The sequence below is a fragment of the Mytilus edulis genome, chromosome 1, assembly GCF_963676685.1.
Source record: "Mytilus edulis chromosome 1, xbMytEdul2.2, whole genome shotgun sequence".
Taxonomy (NCBI): Eukaryota; Metazoa; Mollusca; class Bivalvia; order Mytilida; family Mytilidae; genus Mytilus; species Mytilus edulis.
The window spans coordinates 72,250,563-72,266,711 of record NC_092344.1 but is presented as its reverse complement, the minus strand read 5'-3'; the positions used below and the strand labels follow the sequence as shown (position 1 = coordinate 72,266,711).

Here is a 16,149-nt window from a genome sequence, read left to right as displayed (position 1 = left end):
TGGACTTGCATGGGTAAACCATCATTTTGAAAATGAAAATGAGAAATTAGAATATATCAGATATGCAATTGTCACCCACATTGAGTAATGGACAACTCTCAGACAGAATGCACATAAGTTTCAAACTGTTCAACAAACAAAACACATTTTAAACATATGTTACTAGCTGAAATTTGACTAGATCTGAAAACAGGACAGGGTCAAAACTTTTGAAAGTAAGCAAGTACTTCCTGTTAGAACCTCATTAAATACACTTCTGAAACTGGTGTCCCATTTACAGCCATCATCATGTTTTCCTGATAGTTGACAAGGACATAGTATAGTCTAGTCTTATTTAAATTAATTAAAGCACTGTACACAAATGATGAATCTTTACAGAAAAAAAACACAAAAACACCCCTGATGATCTTGAGATCTCCCAAATGCTGAAGCAATGTCCACTAGTTCTACTACAATGAGAAAACGGTAGTAACTATAATTAAGGCAAAATACTTGTAAATATGGTTATTTTAAATGTCAAATGGACAAAAAAATATCACTGATTTTCAACATCAATATTTGAAAACCTTTCCTCTTCTTACAAAACCATCCCTGATCAATAGATGCAACTGAGGTCCACAGTTGGGGAGCTAAGTATGATTACATCTGCCACAAATAAAAATCATCACTATTTGACTATCAGGTTTTTGTTTATTCCATTTTTTCCAATTCTTTTCCATAAACATCTTTATTGTTTATTTATTTTTCAGTGAAACTATTTCCACTTTTTAAATAAAAGCAAATTAATTCCTTAGAATTATGCAATCAATAATCCTTGGAGTGATAAATTTTATAAATTCCCTTTACATTTCCCCTAAACACATTATGTACTGGTATACAGAATGAGGCTAACTAAAGGAAATTTCATTCTTTTTGGTTTAAAATCTATCAAAACTGGCTAATTAAAATATAATAGATAAATTAAAAATATTTTTAGTTTGTAAGTTTAATCTATAAGCTTTTTTAAAAATTTACTGGCCACCCCAAGTTATTTTCTTGTTTTTCAGATTGTAAACAAAGGTAATGTTTACCATGTGTTTAGTTGTTCTGTATTTTAACTCATAAAATTGGCATGGTGTGGCCTATATCTCTTGTACATTAATTTATACACAGGTATTGTACAGAAACCTTTCCAATGGCCTACTTTCAACAAGCATTAATCATGTTTAATTTTAAAATACATTTTCATCAACTTTTTTTCAGTTCTTACATGCATTAACAATTATATTCCTCGTTTTACAAAACAAAAGTTTTATTACAAAGAATTCCTGTAAGAACCCCCAGGGATTCCTCAATTCTATTGATTTATCAAGTGAGTAAAGTTTCTATTCATAGTCCCAACTTCAACCTGCTGAAAATCTGTAAACATTCTATTATTCATGCATGTCTACACCAAGGCTAGGGCTGGGGAGAAGATCCCCAAATTTGGAGCATTAAAATCAATTAGCCCAGTTGGTGTTTACGATATTATTTACTACATACCATTGTAGTATTGGTAAATATTCTGTAAATAACAGATATTTGAATTTTACAATGGTGTCACATTTAACCAGTGAAGCATAGCATAGCAAATCTTTTTATCACCTTGTTCGACCCTTACCTTTAAAAAGATTTTTATCATGTATCTAGCCTTCTGTGACAAACAGCTCAGATCATGGAAAATTATTCAGAAATTCCAATAATTAAATGCTTTTAAATGATCTATATGGTCCATTTTACTTTTAAAATTAGAGGGAAACTGCAAAATCAATTATGAAATTAAGTATTTAATATTGAAGTTAACTTCTGGTCAGTTGTAACTGGTCAATATGGCAAATTTGAAGTGGTCTATAAATTTATTCAAAATATCATTCCTTAATTCAATTAGAAAATGATAAAATGTTTGTGGAAGAAATATTTGGCCAATTAATCTATCACTTATTTGGAAAACACACTGAAAGCAGTGGCGGATCCAGAACTTTTCCTAAGGGGGGGCCCGCTCCAGTCATGCTTCAATGATTCCCTATATAATCAACCAATTTTTTCCCACGAAAGGGGGGGACCAGGCCCCCAAGGGCCCCCCTGGATCCGCCTATGGAAAAAAGCTAACAAAGGTTAGGCACAAAATTAAAATAAAAGTCCACATCCTTTTTAAATTCTGGTACATTTGTGCTATATTTCACTGTGGTGTATTGAGAACATAAGATTTCACATCTCTCTTCTTTCAACACAGGAAGGGACAATTAAATCAACTGTGTTAACAACAATTTGACCCATTAAGACTCCTTAAAAGGAGGAATTTGGCATGCAGTCTTGTGCCAAGATCAAGTTAAGTTACTATTTTTTTTTACTGTGATTGGTCAATATTTAGTATCATGTTGACTTTCACACAAAGTTTTGATGTTTTCAAATTTCTTTTGTTTAATTCAGTTTGGTCTATCCAGGATATCAAACATTTCGAGATTCCGTTAAGTTGAGGCAGTACACTGCATACAAGTAGTAAATGCAAAACAAAAAATGTACTATTGAAATAAAACTAATTTATTGTACTTACGTGTGCCATGCCATTGACACCGTACCCTGAATTTACAAAACCCTGAAAAATACAGACAAACGTTTTAGTTACATTAATTGATTGATTGTTGCTTGTTTAACATCCAATTTTAGTTATATAAGTAACAAAAAAAGTTTGTGAATTCCAATATATCATTCTAAAGAACCACCACATTTGAATATAAATGGTGAATGTGTCCATGGGACACAGATGATGGTTATGCTTGCTTATCATATAAAGTTATAAAGGGAAATAACTGAAGAACGATAAAAGTAACACCATCCAAAACTTGATCAGAGTTATGTGGTAATAAGCATTGTGTTAAAGTTTCATAATATTTGGTTGTGCATATGTTAAAGGAACATATACCAGATGTACATATGGACAGACAGATTTACAGACTGAGAGGAACAAGGGTAACACTTAAAGACACCTCAGGGGCATAAAAGATTTCACAGTAAATATGCAGTTCTATGACTGATTTGTGTGCACTGTTCTCTTTCGGTGTGAAATCCATTCTGTCTTATTTAACAAGTCTATTTGAACCAAATATTGTGTGTGCTTAAAGTAAAATGGCCCTTTACTTTGGAACAAGTAGTTTGTCATTTTTACAGTCACATGCATAGAGATTCAGTTTATCATAGGGTGCCTAAACTTAATATTTCCTTCATAATATGCATGCTTCTATATGCATGGGGCATCAGTCCCTTAACACAATTTGGGGATTTGTCAGAGATATAGCTGATGTTTGTTAATCTGACATATTATTCATTTAAGCAAGGAAGAAACTTTGGCATTGGAGCACTCACAATGTTAAAGAAAAGGTATGAAGAGCAAAGCTAACAGTAACAGAATAGTATCATATCCCTTCTATGCATTTTAATATATACAAAATAATTTAAGATATTTTTTTCAAGGAAATCAAAATTTTACAGCTGTAATACTTTGTACATTTGGACAGGTTGGTGACCTTGACCTTCAAGACATTACGACCTTATTTGTGACTTAATCCATTGGTGGGCAACACTAATACAAAATATCATTTAAAGGTATTTTATAGTTCTGAGGCAGACTGGAATTTGTTTATTTGAAATGATGTTATTGACCTTGCAAACATTCCTTCCTCATTACATCATCTTGCTTATAGCCCTTGTTGCTTGTTAAAATCATTTCATATATCCTATATATCATTCAACATTTTCAAAGCAGTCAAAATTATGCAGTGGTCAAAAATATTACAATCACTTTTGGATAGGTTTGTGACCTGGAAGTAGGTATTTCATAATTGACTCAAAAGAGGCAAAAATATTGTTGAAATATTCCTTATTCAGTCCATTCTAAATTCCAGAAAAAAAATTCTATTCATTAAGAAATTAATCAAAGATCTTTTTAAATTGGTTTAAATGTCATCTGATCTACGGAGAAAACATTCCCCCATTTTGTCAGTCCAAAATATTATAGCCAAGTATTCCAATATAAAATATGCATTACTTAAAATATAATGTGTTTAATTAAAGTACAGGCAAATTTATATCCAACATTCTCTTTTCCATTTAACTTTATTTTGTCAACATGTAGATTCACCACACATGCTTTCTTCTGTTGTAATTATAGAACTCGCAGAAATCGACTAATAAAACATTTAAGTTTAAAATCTAACAATGAAGTCAGCGAGCAATCAGTTAAAAACAAATATTTAAAAGTAAAACAGTTCTCCGATACACATCCTGTATTATATAATACCAAATCTTCTTTGTGTACATACATGTACTAATTTGTGTGCCAAGAACAGTGTGATAAGTTTGGGGAAGAAAACAGTTACAGTTAGGACCCTTACACCTTGTTTAGAGAGATGTCACATTCAAATCAATAAACACTACACACTATACCAGTGTGTATAGATTTAAAGCTCAGATATTGATTTTTAGCTTTAGAATATGTGTTACCATCTTTTTTAAACATCAAGGAATAATAACTATCAACAAAGCATGAAATATCATTAAATAATTATTGTTACTTTGTAGGTAAAGTTGAGGCTGTACCTCGTGTACCTACATAACAAAGGGGTACAATCCATATATCCACAAATTAGTCTTTAAGTGACTTAATATGTACTTAAATAGTGAAAAGTCCTTTCTAGAATTTTCTAGGACAGGTGTCCTGGTAATCTTTCTGTTATTCTTTGTTCTCTAACAATGAAATATATATTTTAGAAATTGCTTGTTGCATTTTTTCAAGTCTATTGACTGCCTATAAGTTTAAATATTAGAAAGCATCAACCCTTAAACAAAACCATTCCCCATTCAAAAAAATATAAGAGTATGTGGCCATTCGTTTTGTTGGAGTAGTTCAAATAGAATGCCTTTTCATTCATTTTATTTATTTTTTAAGTCTTTCTTGACTTATAGACGAATAGCAGGGCTACACTTTATTTATTTTAAGTCTTTCTTGACTTAAAGACAAATTGTAGGGCTCTAATAAATACATATGGAACCCTAATTTAGTCCCATGTTGAAATCTTTCTTTGCTCAACTGACAACATACTGACAGAAATTTTAAGGCATTGGTTCCTTACATCTTTTTCTGGACCTACCATTGTTGATATATGATTTGATTTAGTATTGAGAAACAGATCACAAGTTTTAAGCTTGAGTATCAGTCGCCCAATTGCCAAGTAATTTTGAGGGTCTTTATGTTTATTGGGATGGCCACTTTCAAACCCTGAAAATCATTTTTAGCAATGTGCATAGCAAAAAGTCCCTTTAAACAAATTATTTCAAATTTTGTTCATAATTTTTTTCACCTTTATGTTTAGTAACCATGGTAACCATATGTGACGGTGACTGTGGTCAATTATCATTAATTTCAAGCAGAATTCAAATGTTTCATTTTCCAAATAGTTCTGTATCACTTGCCAAATTTGTCATAGATTAAGCGCTTCAGTTATTTTATTTACCAGTTGATATTACCTTAGAACTACATGTAGTTTTCAGGTAGCTTTCAGTTACTGTGACTACTTGTGTTTTGGTCTTTACCTTACAGATCTGCTAAATAAAGCTCTCTTATATTGATTTTAACAGTTAGTTCTTATGTTTTACAATTACACCACTGTCCTAGGAAGGGGACTGGGGTCTAGACCTGTAATTTAGTTGGTGGCTCATTGCTGTCTAACCAATTTGTTATTTTTGTTTATATTCTCTTTTGATTTGTTTCATATTTTGTCATGTTATGGCTTTTTAAACTTAATATACTGTATGGGTTCTGCTCATTGTTGAAGGCTGAACGGTAACCTTTGTTAACATCCTCATCCTTTAATCTCTAGTGGATACTTTATTGGCAATCATACCAGATTTCCTTATTTTTATAAATAAATTATACTGCATTATATATAATGTTAAGTTCTGTTAAAATGCAGTATATTTACAGAGAAAACTTTTGGTTATGAGCATACCTGTGGATTATTCTAAAAATAGCAAAGACTTAATTTCATGATTCTAAAAGATGCTTATACAAATAATTATTTTACAGAACTCTGATCACTTCTAGCTGCTATGACCTTGATCTTATACATATACATGTATTGTATATACTTAGTTATCTCAAAATCAATAGAGGTCCTCCTCCTTTAATGGGGAATTATCCTTTAAAATTTGTAGTAGATTAATATGTAAAGTTATATATTATATATATATATAAATGCATGATTCAGTAGACTTTCCAAAATTTCAAAATTGTAATGTTTAGACTCTTGATCAACTATTATTTGATCACATGTTATACCCAACTTGGGTCCAGAATCCTAGACTTTAAGCAGTCAACCTATTATACATACCCGTAGCCAGGGGGATTCAGACACCCCCCCCCCCCCTTTGAAATCAAATAAGCACTGTTACAGTCAAAGTTTTGTTCAAATTGTGACTGTTAAAGTCGAGTTCATGAGTCCAACGAACCCCCCTTTGAAAATTCCTGGCTACGGGCCTGTTATAAGCCCATTTTGAGATCAAATTAGTGTAACCTAAGTTTAACTTAGATTTGTACAAATCATTATTTTAAAACAATATTACAAAACTTTACTTAATTCAAATCAAGTGTAATAGAAATAGGTTTCAATATATAACATGTGTAATTATCAACTCACACCAATGACACCTTTCATCGTCTATGTATCAGAAATGAACTGAAATTTTGAGGCAGAACAAGGCTTCTTACATGACAATGTTATCAACATGCCCTATCTAACACAATATTCTTGTAGCTTTGAAATCAACAAATTAAAGTTCTTTTTTCACTGTTATTTCACTTTCTAAATTTTGACTCATAAGTATCTTTTCCTTAATACATGTACATGTAACTCAACTCTTTATCAAGAATTTACATTTAATCACCAGGTGCAATTCAAGGATTTTGAAAAAGCCTGAGCAATAATCTGAAGCAAATTTCTAAGACTAAGAAACTAAACTCCTACAAAATTGCTCAACAAGTAATTGTAATTAAATTTTGAGGACCACCTTGTGACTTGAAGTCACATTTAAAATGACCTATGAACTTTAAAAATATTCAAAACCAACTATTTCAAACTTGCTTAAAAGTGACCTGATGATATGAGGTTATCTCAAATGTGACTGAGTTACTCTTGAGGGTACCCTATTAAGCACCAGTTAGGGGACTAAAAATATGATCTATAACTGCACACATTGTGTACATGTATATCCATTAAATTTACTGATCAGTTTTATAATGAAGCAAAATTAAGAATATTTCCACTCTGTTTTGTTGACAAGTTCCAAAACATAGAATATTCTTCATCCTTTGCCCGTTATGTATATTGGACATAGAATACTTCATGCAAGTATTGTCCATCATGTCCTTACTTCCAACAAGGATGAAATTAAAACTTTACATCTAACCTATTTTGTAAATTACTTTAATCAAGGTTACATGCAACAAGATTGATGAATACTGACTTGATTCATTTCTCTTTTTTTCCCTGTCTACAACTTTTTCTTCAAATCTTATTGCGTGACTGTAATACGTATGTATCTTAAAATCACTTTTATTCGAAGGGTGTCACCACATATCTTCAGTAACAAATAATCTGATTTTTCAAGAATTGTTTTAATCAAATTGGTAATATAAAACTTTGTCCTGTGCATTACATGTACCAAGATACTTATAAAATGACCTTGAGACAAGGTCATGAGACATCCTTTTGTCATTGACGACATTTATTTGACATTCAACTATGATCCAAAGTTAAGGATTCAACATCAGAAATCTTATATTTTTGTTGTCCTGCAGTAAAGTTAGTATTGATGGAAGCTGTTCAAACTTTATTTCCACCTTTTAAGACTGGTTAAAGAAACAGATCTTGACGTATTGTATAGACAATTGTCCAAGTATGTAGAGTCTTTTGTAGACGACATGTTGAACTATAAACAGCTTATATGTTGCTGTTTCAATGATGTATACCCCAAATCTACTTTTATCCATATGAAATAACAACAGGCAAATTAAATGGTCAAGACCCCAGCAACTATCTATGCAACAGTCTGCCTTAGTAGCCTCAAGCTCTAGTCTTATGTCCTAGACTAGTCAAATTGTAATTCTGACTAGCAAGTATTTAGAAAACTTTATTGCTGTAAGACACTTAAGAAAAAGGTTGTTTATTGGTAATCCAACTAGAAGTTGGAAAAAATTCTGGTGAAGAATTTTGCAAGAGGTACATATTTAGTACATTGTGATACATTAAACACAGAATAAGGCCAAGTAACATCACTCCTACACCAAGAAAAAATACTCTGATGTGAACTCTGTTTGTACTCTATAGATGAACAAAATAGGACAGCACACCTTATGGGCCCTGGTTATGAATACTTACATAATCATGAAATGCTTTGGCTTCACTAGAATGATCACATGTGTCCCTTCGTTCTGGAGCTGCACAATATAAATCCCAAAATACACTGAAATATAAAGAAAAACAATAAGTCATTTGCATTGAATTTCAGGTTGGTTATAATGGTAGCTGCTAGTACATACATACATACATACATACATACATACATACATAACCAGTAAAAAAATTATGAATTGAACTTACAGACTGATCCATAAAGAACAAGAACCTAAAATACATTTCCAAGACCTAAAAGTGTTATACCATATATATATACTTGCAAAACAAGTTGATGCATATAAAAAATACCATATGAGCAATCTAGAATGCAGGTTGAGAACTTTAATAATTTTGGAAGACTGACAAGCAACATACCCGTAGCCAGGGGGGTTCCGGGGGGTTGGGACGAACCCCTCCCCTTGAAATCAAATAAGCACTGTTAAAGTCAACATTTGTTCAAATTGTGACTGTTAAAGTCGAGTTCATGAGTCCAACCTTTATTCCCCCTTGGAAATTCCTGGCTACGGGCCTGAGCAACTTTACAGATGAAGAACAGGAATTTAAGGTATTTTTATGCTGAATTGATTATTCCTTCCATTTTCCAGGAGTAATTGACCTGTGTTCATAAAAACAATTCACAGTACAAACATGCACATAAACATGTGACTTAAACACGTGTTAAGTGTGAACAACACACATATACATGCTTCTGGAATAACCTTCTTCAGACTCGCTCAAATCCTAAAAGTTCACAAAATTAAACAATGTGCTTGAAAACATAAAACTAAAATAGATGTCTGATGAAATCATTTTAAGGTCAAAAGGTCATGGAAGAAGCAATAAAAATTTATCACAATTACAGAGGTTTTTATATCTTAGATTTTCAGTAAATATATTGAAATATAGTCAACAACATAACTTTTGTTAACCTCTTCAATATGATGCATGGTTTAAACTTTTGTGAAGAAAGAAGAAAATTTGTAATTCTTAAATACACACCAGAAAATTATCGAGCTAGATGATTTCTAAATATGTTTACTTAGAGAAGAATTATTTTGTCTTTGTGATGACCCATATAGCATACCATTACTGTCATGACTTAGCTATGGCCTTGACAGTAATAGCTGTTGTTTGTTAAGTAACAATGCTTATGGAGCTCTTTTTTTTAATGACTCATAGAAATATCCAGTTAAAAATACACCAGTTTTTACTGTAACTAAGTTTAGGACAGTGTCAGGTTTTACTGCTACGCAAAACCATTGACTATTGCAGATATGCAGGTGTACAAGATTCTGGTTGGTTGACTGAGGAAAACTATAGCAGCTCTAAAATCAATACTATCACAAAATCAATATGTCTTCTTTAACCATCAGTTTCTATGGAAAGCCCTGCAGGCCATAACCGCTCAGCCATGTCCCTCATACATAATATATACAAAGTTAAAATTTCAATTCTTCAAACTTTCATAAGCAGACAATGATGTTATGTCCTTGGGGTTAAATAGGAAGTGGGACGGTCACTATAGAAGACCTACATTCCTGGACAAAGACTTGAGCCAATTGTGAAAACTTCTACACATGTCTAAAACTCAGAATGAAATTTACAAGGCAAATATGTTTTCCAAATATTTTAACAAATAATTCATTTCATTTGCATCTCTAATACATGTACAATTTACCTATATACATGTATGTATTAATCTATGAAGAATATACATTGAACCTTCAGCTCACCAGAAACACAAATTATTACAGTAACATTACTGAAATGTCTATTCTGTGAAAAATACACTTTCTGATAGCCAGATGGACTTGGTAATGGACAACCAAACTCAGCGAAAAAGAAACCATAAATATCCAATTAAAAATCAGAATCAAGATTTCTTCACAAAAAGATGTTTTCAAGTGTAAATTTATTACCTGATAAATATGCTGCCTTTTTTGCAAGCACACAACTTGACAACTTTAAATTAAAACAAAATCCCCAAAATGTGTACCATAAATCATGTTTGTTACATCTGTAACTGTTGTGTAATATACATTTTTACATGTTTTAAATAGATTTTTTTTCTGAAGGTTCTAAAAGGAATGTTTATCTATTAAAAATATTTTGTTGGAAAACAAAGTAAAAAGAAAGAGTTATTATGTAAGAGATACCTTAGACCTAACACTCATTTTGGAGTTTTTAATGTTTGTGAACTAAAATATTATAATTTGAAGCAAACTAGCATATTAGCCTGGCAAGGTAGTAGTGCCAATTTCCCCTGATTTCTTTTGCACTTGGACCATTTTCAAAAAGGCCTTCAATCTAATTAATCATAGGTTCAAAGAAGCTTATGGTGTGTCTTTTTCTGAAGATGCAAGGGAATTATAAATTACCTTGGATAAATTGACAGATTTCAACAAATTTGGGGTTTTTCTTCAAAATTCTTAACAAAGATAAAAATTAAGTAAAAGTAAAGCTGTGCATAATGCTTATGTAAAACAAATTGATTAATACTGGTAATTATATAACTTATAGGTGTTTATTGTTGAAAATTTTGCAAAAACTTATGACAGGAAATGTTTTCAATAATGTACCAAATTGTCTTCAGTTGCAATGCATAGTGCTACATTTCATTTCAATTTTACAGAGATATTTATTGTAAACTTAATAGAATCTTTAAAATTTATTATGTGTAGACTTCAATATTCAAGTTCCATATAAAGCCATGTAAGCTTTCCACTTTCTAACCTGTTAGTGAAACAACATTCAGTCAAAGTTGTCACGTGCATACATCTTTTAAATAAATATATATTTCTGGGATATATGTTTACATGTTTTCTTGTTCAGCCCTTTTAAGAAGACTTCCAAGCAATTTTATTTTCTGCTTTCTTATTTTAATGATGTATTTATCAAAGAGAAGACCCTAATGTTATATATTTTCTACATTTTGATATTGCATTATTTTTCTACTCACAATTTTTGTTTTGTTTACACTAGTTTACAGTACTTTCAGGAGTACTTATAGTTATAACCTATTTGCTTCCAACATATTTATTATCAAATTTAATGGTAAATTATAGATCTATATTTTTTTTTGTATAAAACTAGACAATATAGTTCACATTTCTTTAGACAAGTATCTTTAATGCATGCTTTCTTTATAAGTTGTTACTGGCTTTGAACTGGCTGTCAGTAACTGAGTTCTCTCTTTTCAACTGATTTTCATTGTTTGTTCTTATGTTGTACTGTTACACCACTGTCCCAGGTTAGGGGAGAGTTGGGCGCTATATTACATTTTTAACCCAGCCATGTTCTGTATTTGCCTGTCTGAAGTAAGGAGCCTGTATAGCCTTTTAAGAAGACTTGCAAGCAATTTTATTTTCTGCTTTATTATTTTAATGATGTATTTATCAAAGAGAAGACCCTAATGTTATATATTTTCTACATTTTATATTGCATTATTTTTCTACTCACAAATTTTTTTTGGTTTACACTAGTTTACAGTACTTTCAGGAGTACTTATAGTTATAACCTATTTGCTTCCAACATATTTATTATCAAATTTAATGGTAAATTATAGATCTATATTTTTTTTTGTATAAAACTAGACAATATAGTTCACATTTCTTTAGACAAGTATCTTTAATGCATGCTTTCTTTATAAGTTGTTACTGGCTTTGAACTGGCTGTCAGTAACTGAATACTTTCTTTTCAACTGATTTTCATTGTTTGTTCTTATGTTGTACTGTTACACCACTGTCCCAGGTTAGGAGAGAGTTGGGTGCTATATATAACATGTTTAACCCAGCCATATTCTGTATTTGCCTGTCTGAAGTAAGGAGCCTGTAATTCAGTGGTCACTGTTTGTTGTTGTGTTACATATTTGTTTTTCTTTCATTATTTTGTAGATAAGTTAAGCCATTAGTTTTCTCTTTAGCACTGTCATATCGTGGCCTTTTATAGCTAACTATGTGGTAAGGTCTCTTTAGCACTGTCATATCGTGGCCTTTTATAGCTAACTATGTGGTAAGGTCTCTTTAGCACTGTCATATCGTGGCCTTTTATAGCTAACTATGTGGTAAGGTCTTTGTTTAAGGCTGTATGGTGACCTATAGACTATAGTTGTTGATTTCTGTGTCATTTGGTCTCTTGAGAAGAGTCGTCTCATTGGCAATAATACCAGATCTTCTTTTAGAGTTTATGTTAAAGTACAATTTTGTACAACCACATTCACTACTTGGATAATTTTGCCAATTTTGCCAAAAAGTTCAAAATTCCGTTCTTAAAATGCACACATTTAGTATATCTGTAGGACTCTAAAGTGCGATGGTACTCTAAAGTGCGATGGTCACGCTAAAGTGCGATGGTCTACGCTAAAGTACTATGGTGTCTCACGCTTAAGTGCGTTGGTTGTTTGTTCGCTAAAGTACGATGGTGTATCACGCTAAAGTGTGATGGTCCAAAGGGTAAGATTCAAAGTATTAAAACAGAGGTTTAAAAAGTCTTTTTGCAAAAGCTATTATGCTAAGATATAGCATATGTGATAGGCTTTGCAATTTACCGGTAGGCGTAAGTAATTGTTTCTAAATTAACAAGTCCGACCAAGTAATAATATTGCTATAAAGGTTATTTATGTTTTGCTAATATTATATTTCATGTAAAATATGTTTTCAACAATTCGGAGCGTATTGAATATTTGGACAATTGGTGTAGTTTGCCGTTCACACTAATTTTACAACCTCCCTTACATTTGTCATTGAAAATTAAAAATCCCTAATTCGTTTATTGTCGGAAAATGCAACATTTATTTGCATAAGCTTAAATCTAAATGCGAGCGAAATGCAATGTTCGCCGAGCTTTCTCCTTTTCCGTATTTTCCTACAATATATAGTACGAACTTATGTTTTAGCAGACAATTTATAGTTAACGCATGAAAACATGTATCTCTATTTTACCGACGTTACTTTTCATTAAAATCGACAGCATTTTAACGGGGATCACAAAGTAAACTGCCACATAAACAATGATTCGAATGTATCCGTTCGCATTAAATAGAAGCAGGATAAGTATGTGTATACGGTTTTGTATTTATATAGTAAAATGGTCGACTGTAGGACACAAGTCCTTTTTCCAGCACTCGAAAAAATATTGTGATTCAGCCGACAAAAAACGGTTAAATTCAATCAATTGCTCGTAAGTCATGGACATATGGTGTAAAAATTGTTAATCAAATATTCCTAATAAATTTTCCGGTATGTTCATTTTTAGTTTGTATAAACAACTGTTAACGTCATTACGTCTATATTTTCCTGGACCATCTCACTTTAGCGTATGGAACCACATACTTTAGCGTAGACCATCGCACTTTAGCGTGACCATCGTACTTTAGCGTCCCCTTCACACTTTAGAGTCCTACATATCTATTAACACTTAGTACGATATAACTATAGGAGTGAGCTTAACACATTACTCCCAACCTTTTTTTAATTCAATTGGGCGAGGAGGAGTTGATAATAGGGTAATGATCATGAACTTGAAGGAAAGGTTTTTTTATATAGAGTTAAATATAGTTTATGATAGGACTAATATCTAAAGGACTATATTTAATTCAGAGCTGACGTACATGTATGGTAAAGACCTGTGAAGTAAGTCAAAATGCTGTGAATTACAAGAAAAACAGTGGAAACATAATGCCATGAAAATTATCACATTAACAGTATATTTATACATATATAACTCTATGACATAGTTATTGTAATTTCTTGTCATTGTTAAGAGCCAGGTACTTTTAGATCAGAATACAAAATATACATCTCTCCATCCCCAGTTTATTGAAGACAAAAATTGATTTTGATTTAAGTATCCTTTTCTAATTAATCTATCTGGACGTGATGCAATATGTTTTTTTTTAAAGCATAATTCATTTTTGTCACTCTCTCTCTCTAAAAAATTTTGAAGATAAATATTTGATTTATAATATCCTTTTCTTACTTGCTTTTTAGCATGGGGAACAGTGATATATAGGTTTGTTAATTCATTGTATCCTATTTTTTGGGTGCAATATTGTTTCGAATATTTCTGCTTTTTTTAATATACAATACAGAAACCTTGCTACAAAACTTAAAATTTATAATATGAATTTTTATTTGTTGCTTTGATTTTTGAAGGGTGCTGGCCATCAATTTGATATTTTGTATATCGTAAAAACAAAAATCTGATGCAAATTGTTATGATGTCACTTGTGTTAATGGGCTGATAATGTTTATGTAGCAAGACATAGTACCCTGGAAAAGCCAGAGAACTTCCAAAGTTGTTTGTTTTGACATTTTAGGTGGACATTTTACTTGTGCAATTTTCAAAACTACTGGTTTTAAAACTTTTCTGCCATTTTGCAAATGTAAATCATGGTGCTGGCTGCTCGTGTTGGCCCTTCATGCTATACATGAACACTTATAAAGGAAATAGGAGGATGTTACATTGATACAAGACCAAATAAGCAGGTCCCCATTAGACCAGGTTTGACAGTTAGTGGAAGGACATATAAATCAGTTATCTTTTTTGTTTTCCTTGATCTGCATGAAAGCCAAAGACCCCTCATTGTTTTACCATTTACTATGGCATGTTTAAAATGAAAACGGTGCCATTGAAGCACATGGGTCAGAAAAATTCAACTACAGAACAATGTACATGTATCTTTTAATTGAATATTTAATATATTCATTTCTTAGTCCTCCATGTTCATGCTAGCACATGAGGCCACCACAAGATTATTAATGGATTCAAATATTAGTTCAATCTGAAGAAACAGACTTCGTGGTCTTGTGGTAGACTGATTGACTCATGTACAAGAGGTTGTGGGTTCATCTTGTAGCTGAGTCAGGCATAATGGAAAGACTTTAGATTGACAGCTGTTATTTCATTCCCATGCATGTACTCAGCTTTTAGAAGGAAGACCAAAGACTGATCAATTCATGTCTTCATGATCAGAAAAATGTGTGCGAGGGAAGTAGTTTATCTTCATGCAAACCTTGTGAGCTTACTCATTTAAAATCTGACTTAATATGAACTTTAGCATGAAACAGGGAACATTCCTTTATTCATATCTCATTAACATGTTATCATCCTCAGTATGCCTGGTGTTCTAAATGGGTCCTTCGGTGTTGTAATCTTGAATTTTCAAGTTATTTTAGAACCCATTATTCAGTAGTGTTACAGTCTGCGCCAGAAACTTATACATTGGCTTGTCCAGAAACTAAATATCAAAATGTGTTTCTACATGTATATGACTACATGTACATGTATATAAAATTTTTAAAATTTTCACTAGTCAGAATCAATATCGTATAGGCAAAGGCATTGGACTAGTGGCTACAATGCAACCTGGTATTGGCCCATTATTCTCTATTCTGTAAACCCCACCCATATCCTGCTGCATGTAATATTTCTTTTGGGTCCAGACCTTCCTGCATGAAATATCTAACAACCATCTGCATGCAACCATCAACCAATCTCAAAGTACCCATGCACCCTTGTATGCCACTCACACAACCGACCAAATATAAACAATGATACACAAAGAAAACCTTGTCCTGCTCCATGTGATGTGTTGCACATGGTAAGACAAACTACTTCAATGAAGAATTCATCAATGTTGCAATCAACACAAAAGGGACTGTTCGACAGGACTCAGTCAATT

The 16,149-nt window shown here is 32.0% G+C and overlaps 1 protein-coding gene across 50 annotated transcripts in view; it reads right to left on the bottom strand.

Moving 5' to 3' along the window:
* Positions 1-16,149, bottom strand: part of LOC139489348 (single-stranded DNA-binding protein 3-like) — a 77,686-nt gene that overhangs the window by 56,988 nt on the left and 4,549 nt on the right. For all 50 annotated transcript variants that reach the window (XM_071275870.1, XM_071275713.1, XM_071275822.1 and 47 more), the window contains exons 5-6: positions 8,451-8,535; positions 2,573-2,614 (exon numbers count right to left, since the gene is read on the bottom strand). In XM_071275870.1, the coding sequence (XP_071131971.1) occupies positions 2,573-2,614; positions 8,451-8,535 (127 nt within the window). The remainder of the gene's footprint in view (positions 1-2,572; positions 2,615-8,450; positions 8,536-16,149) is intronic.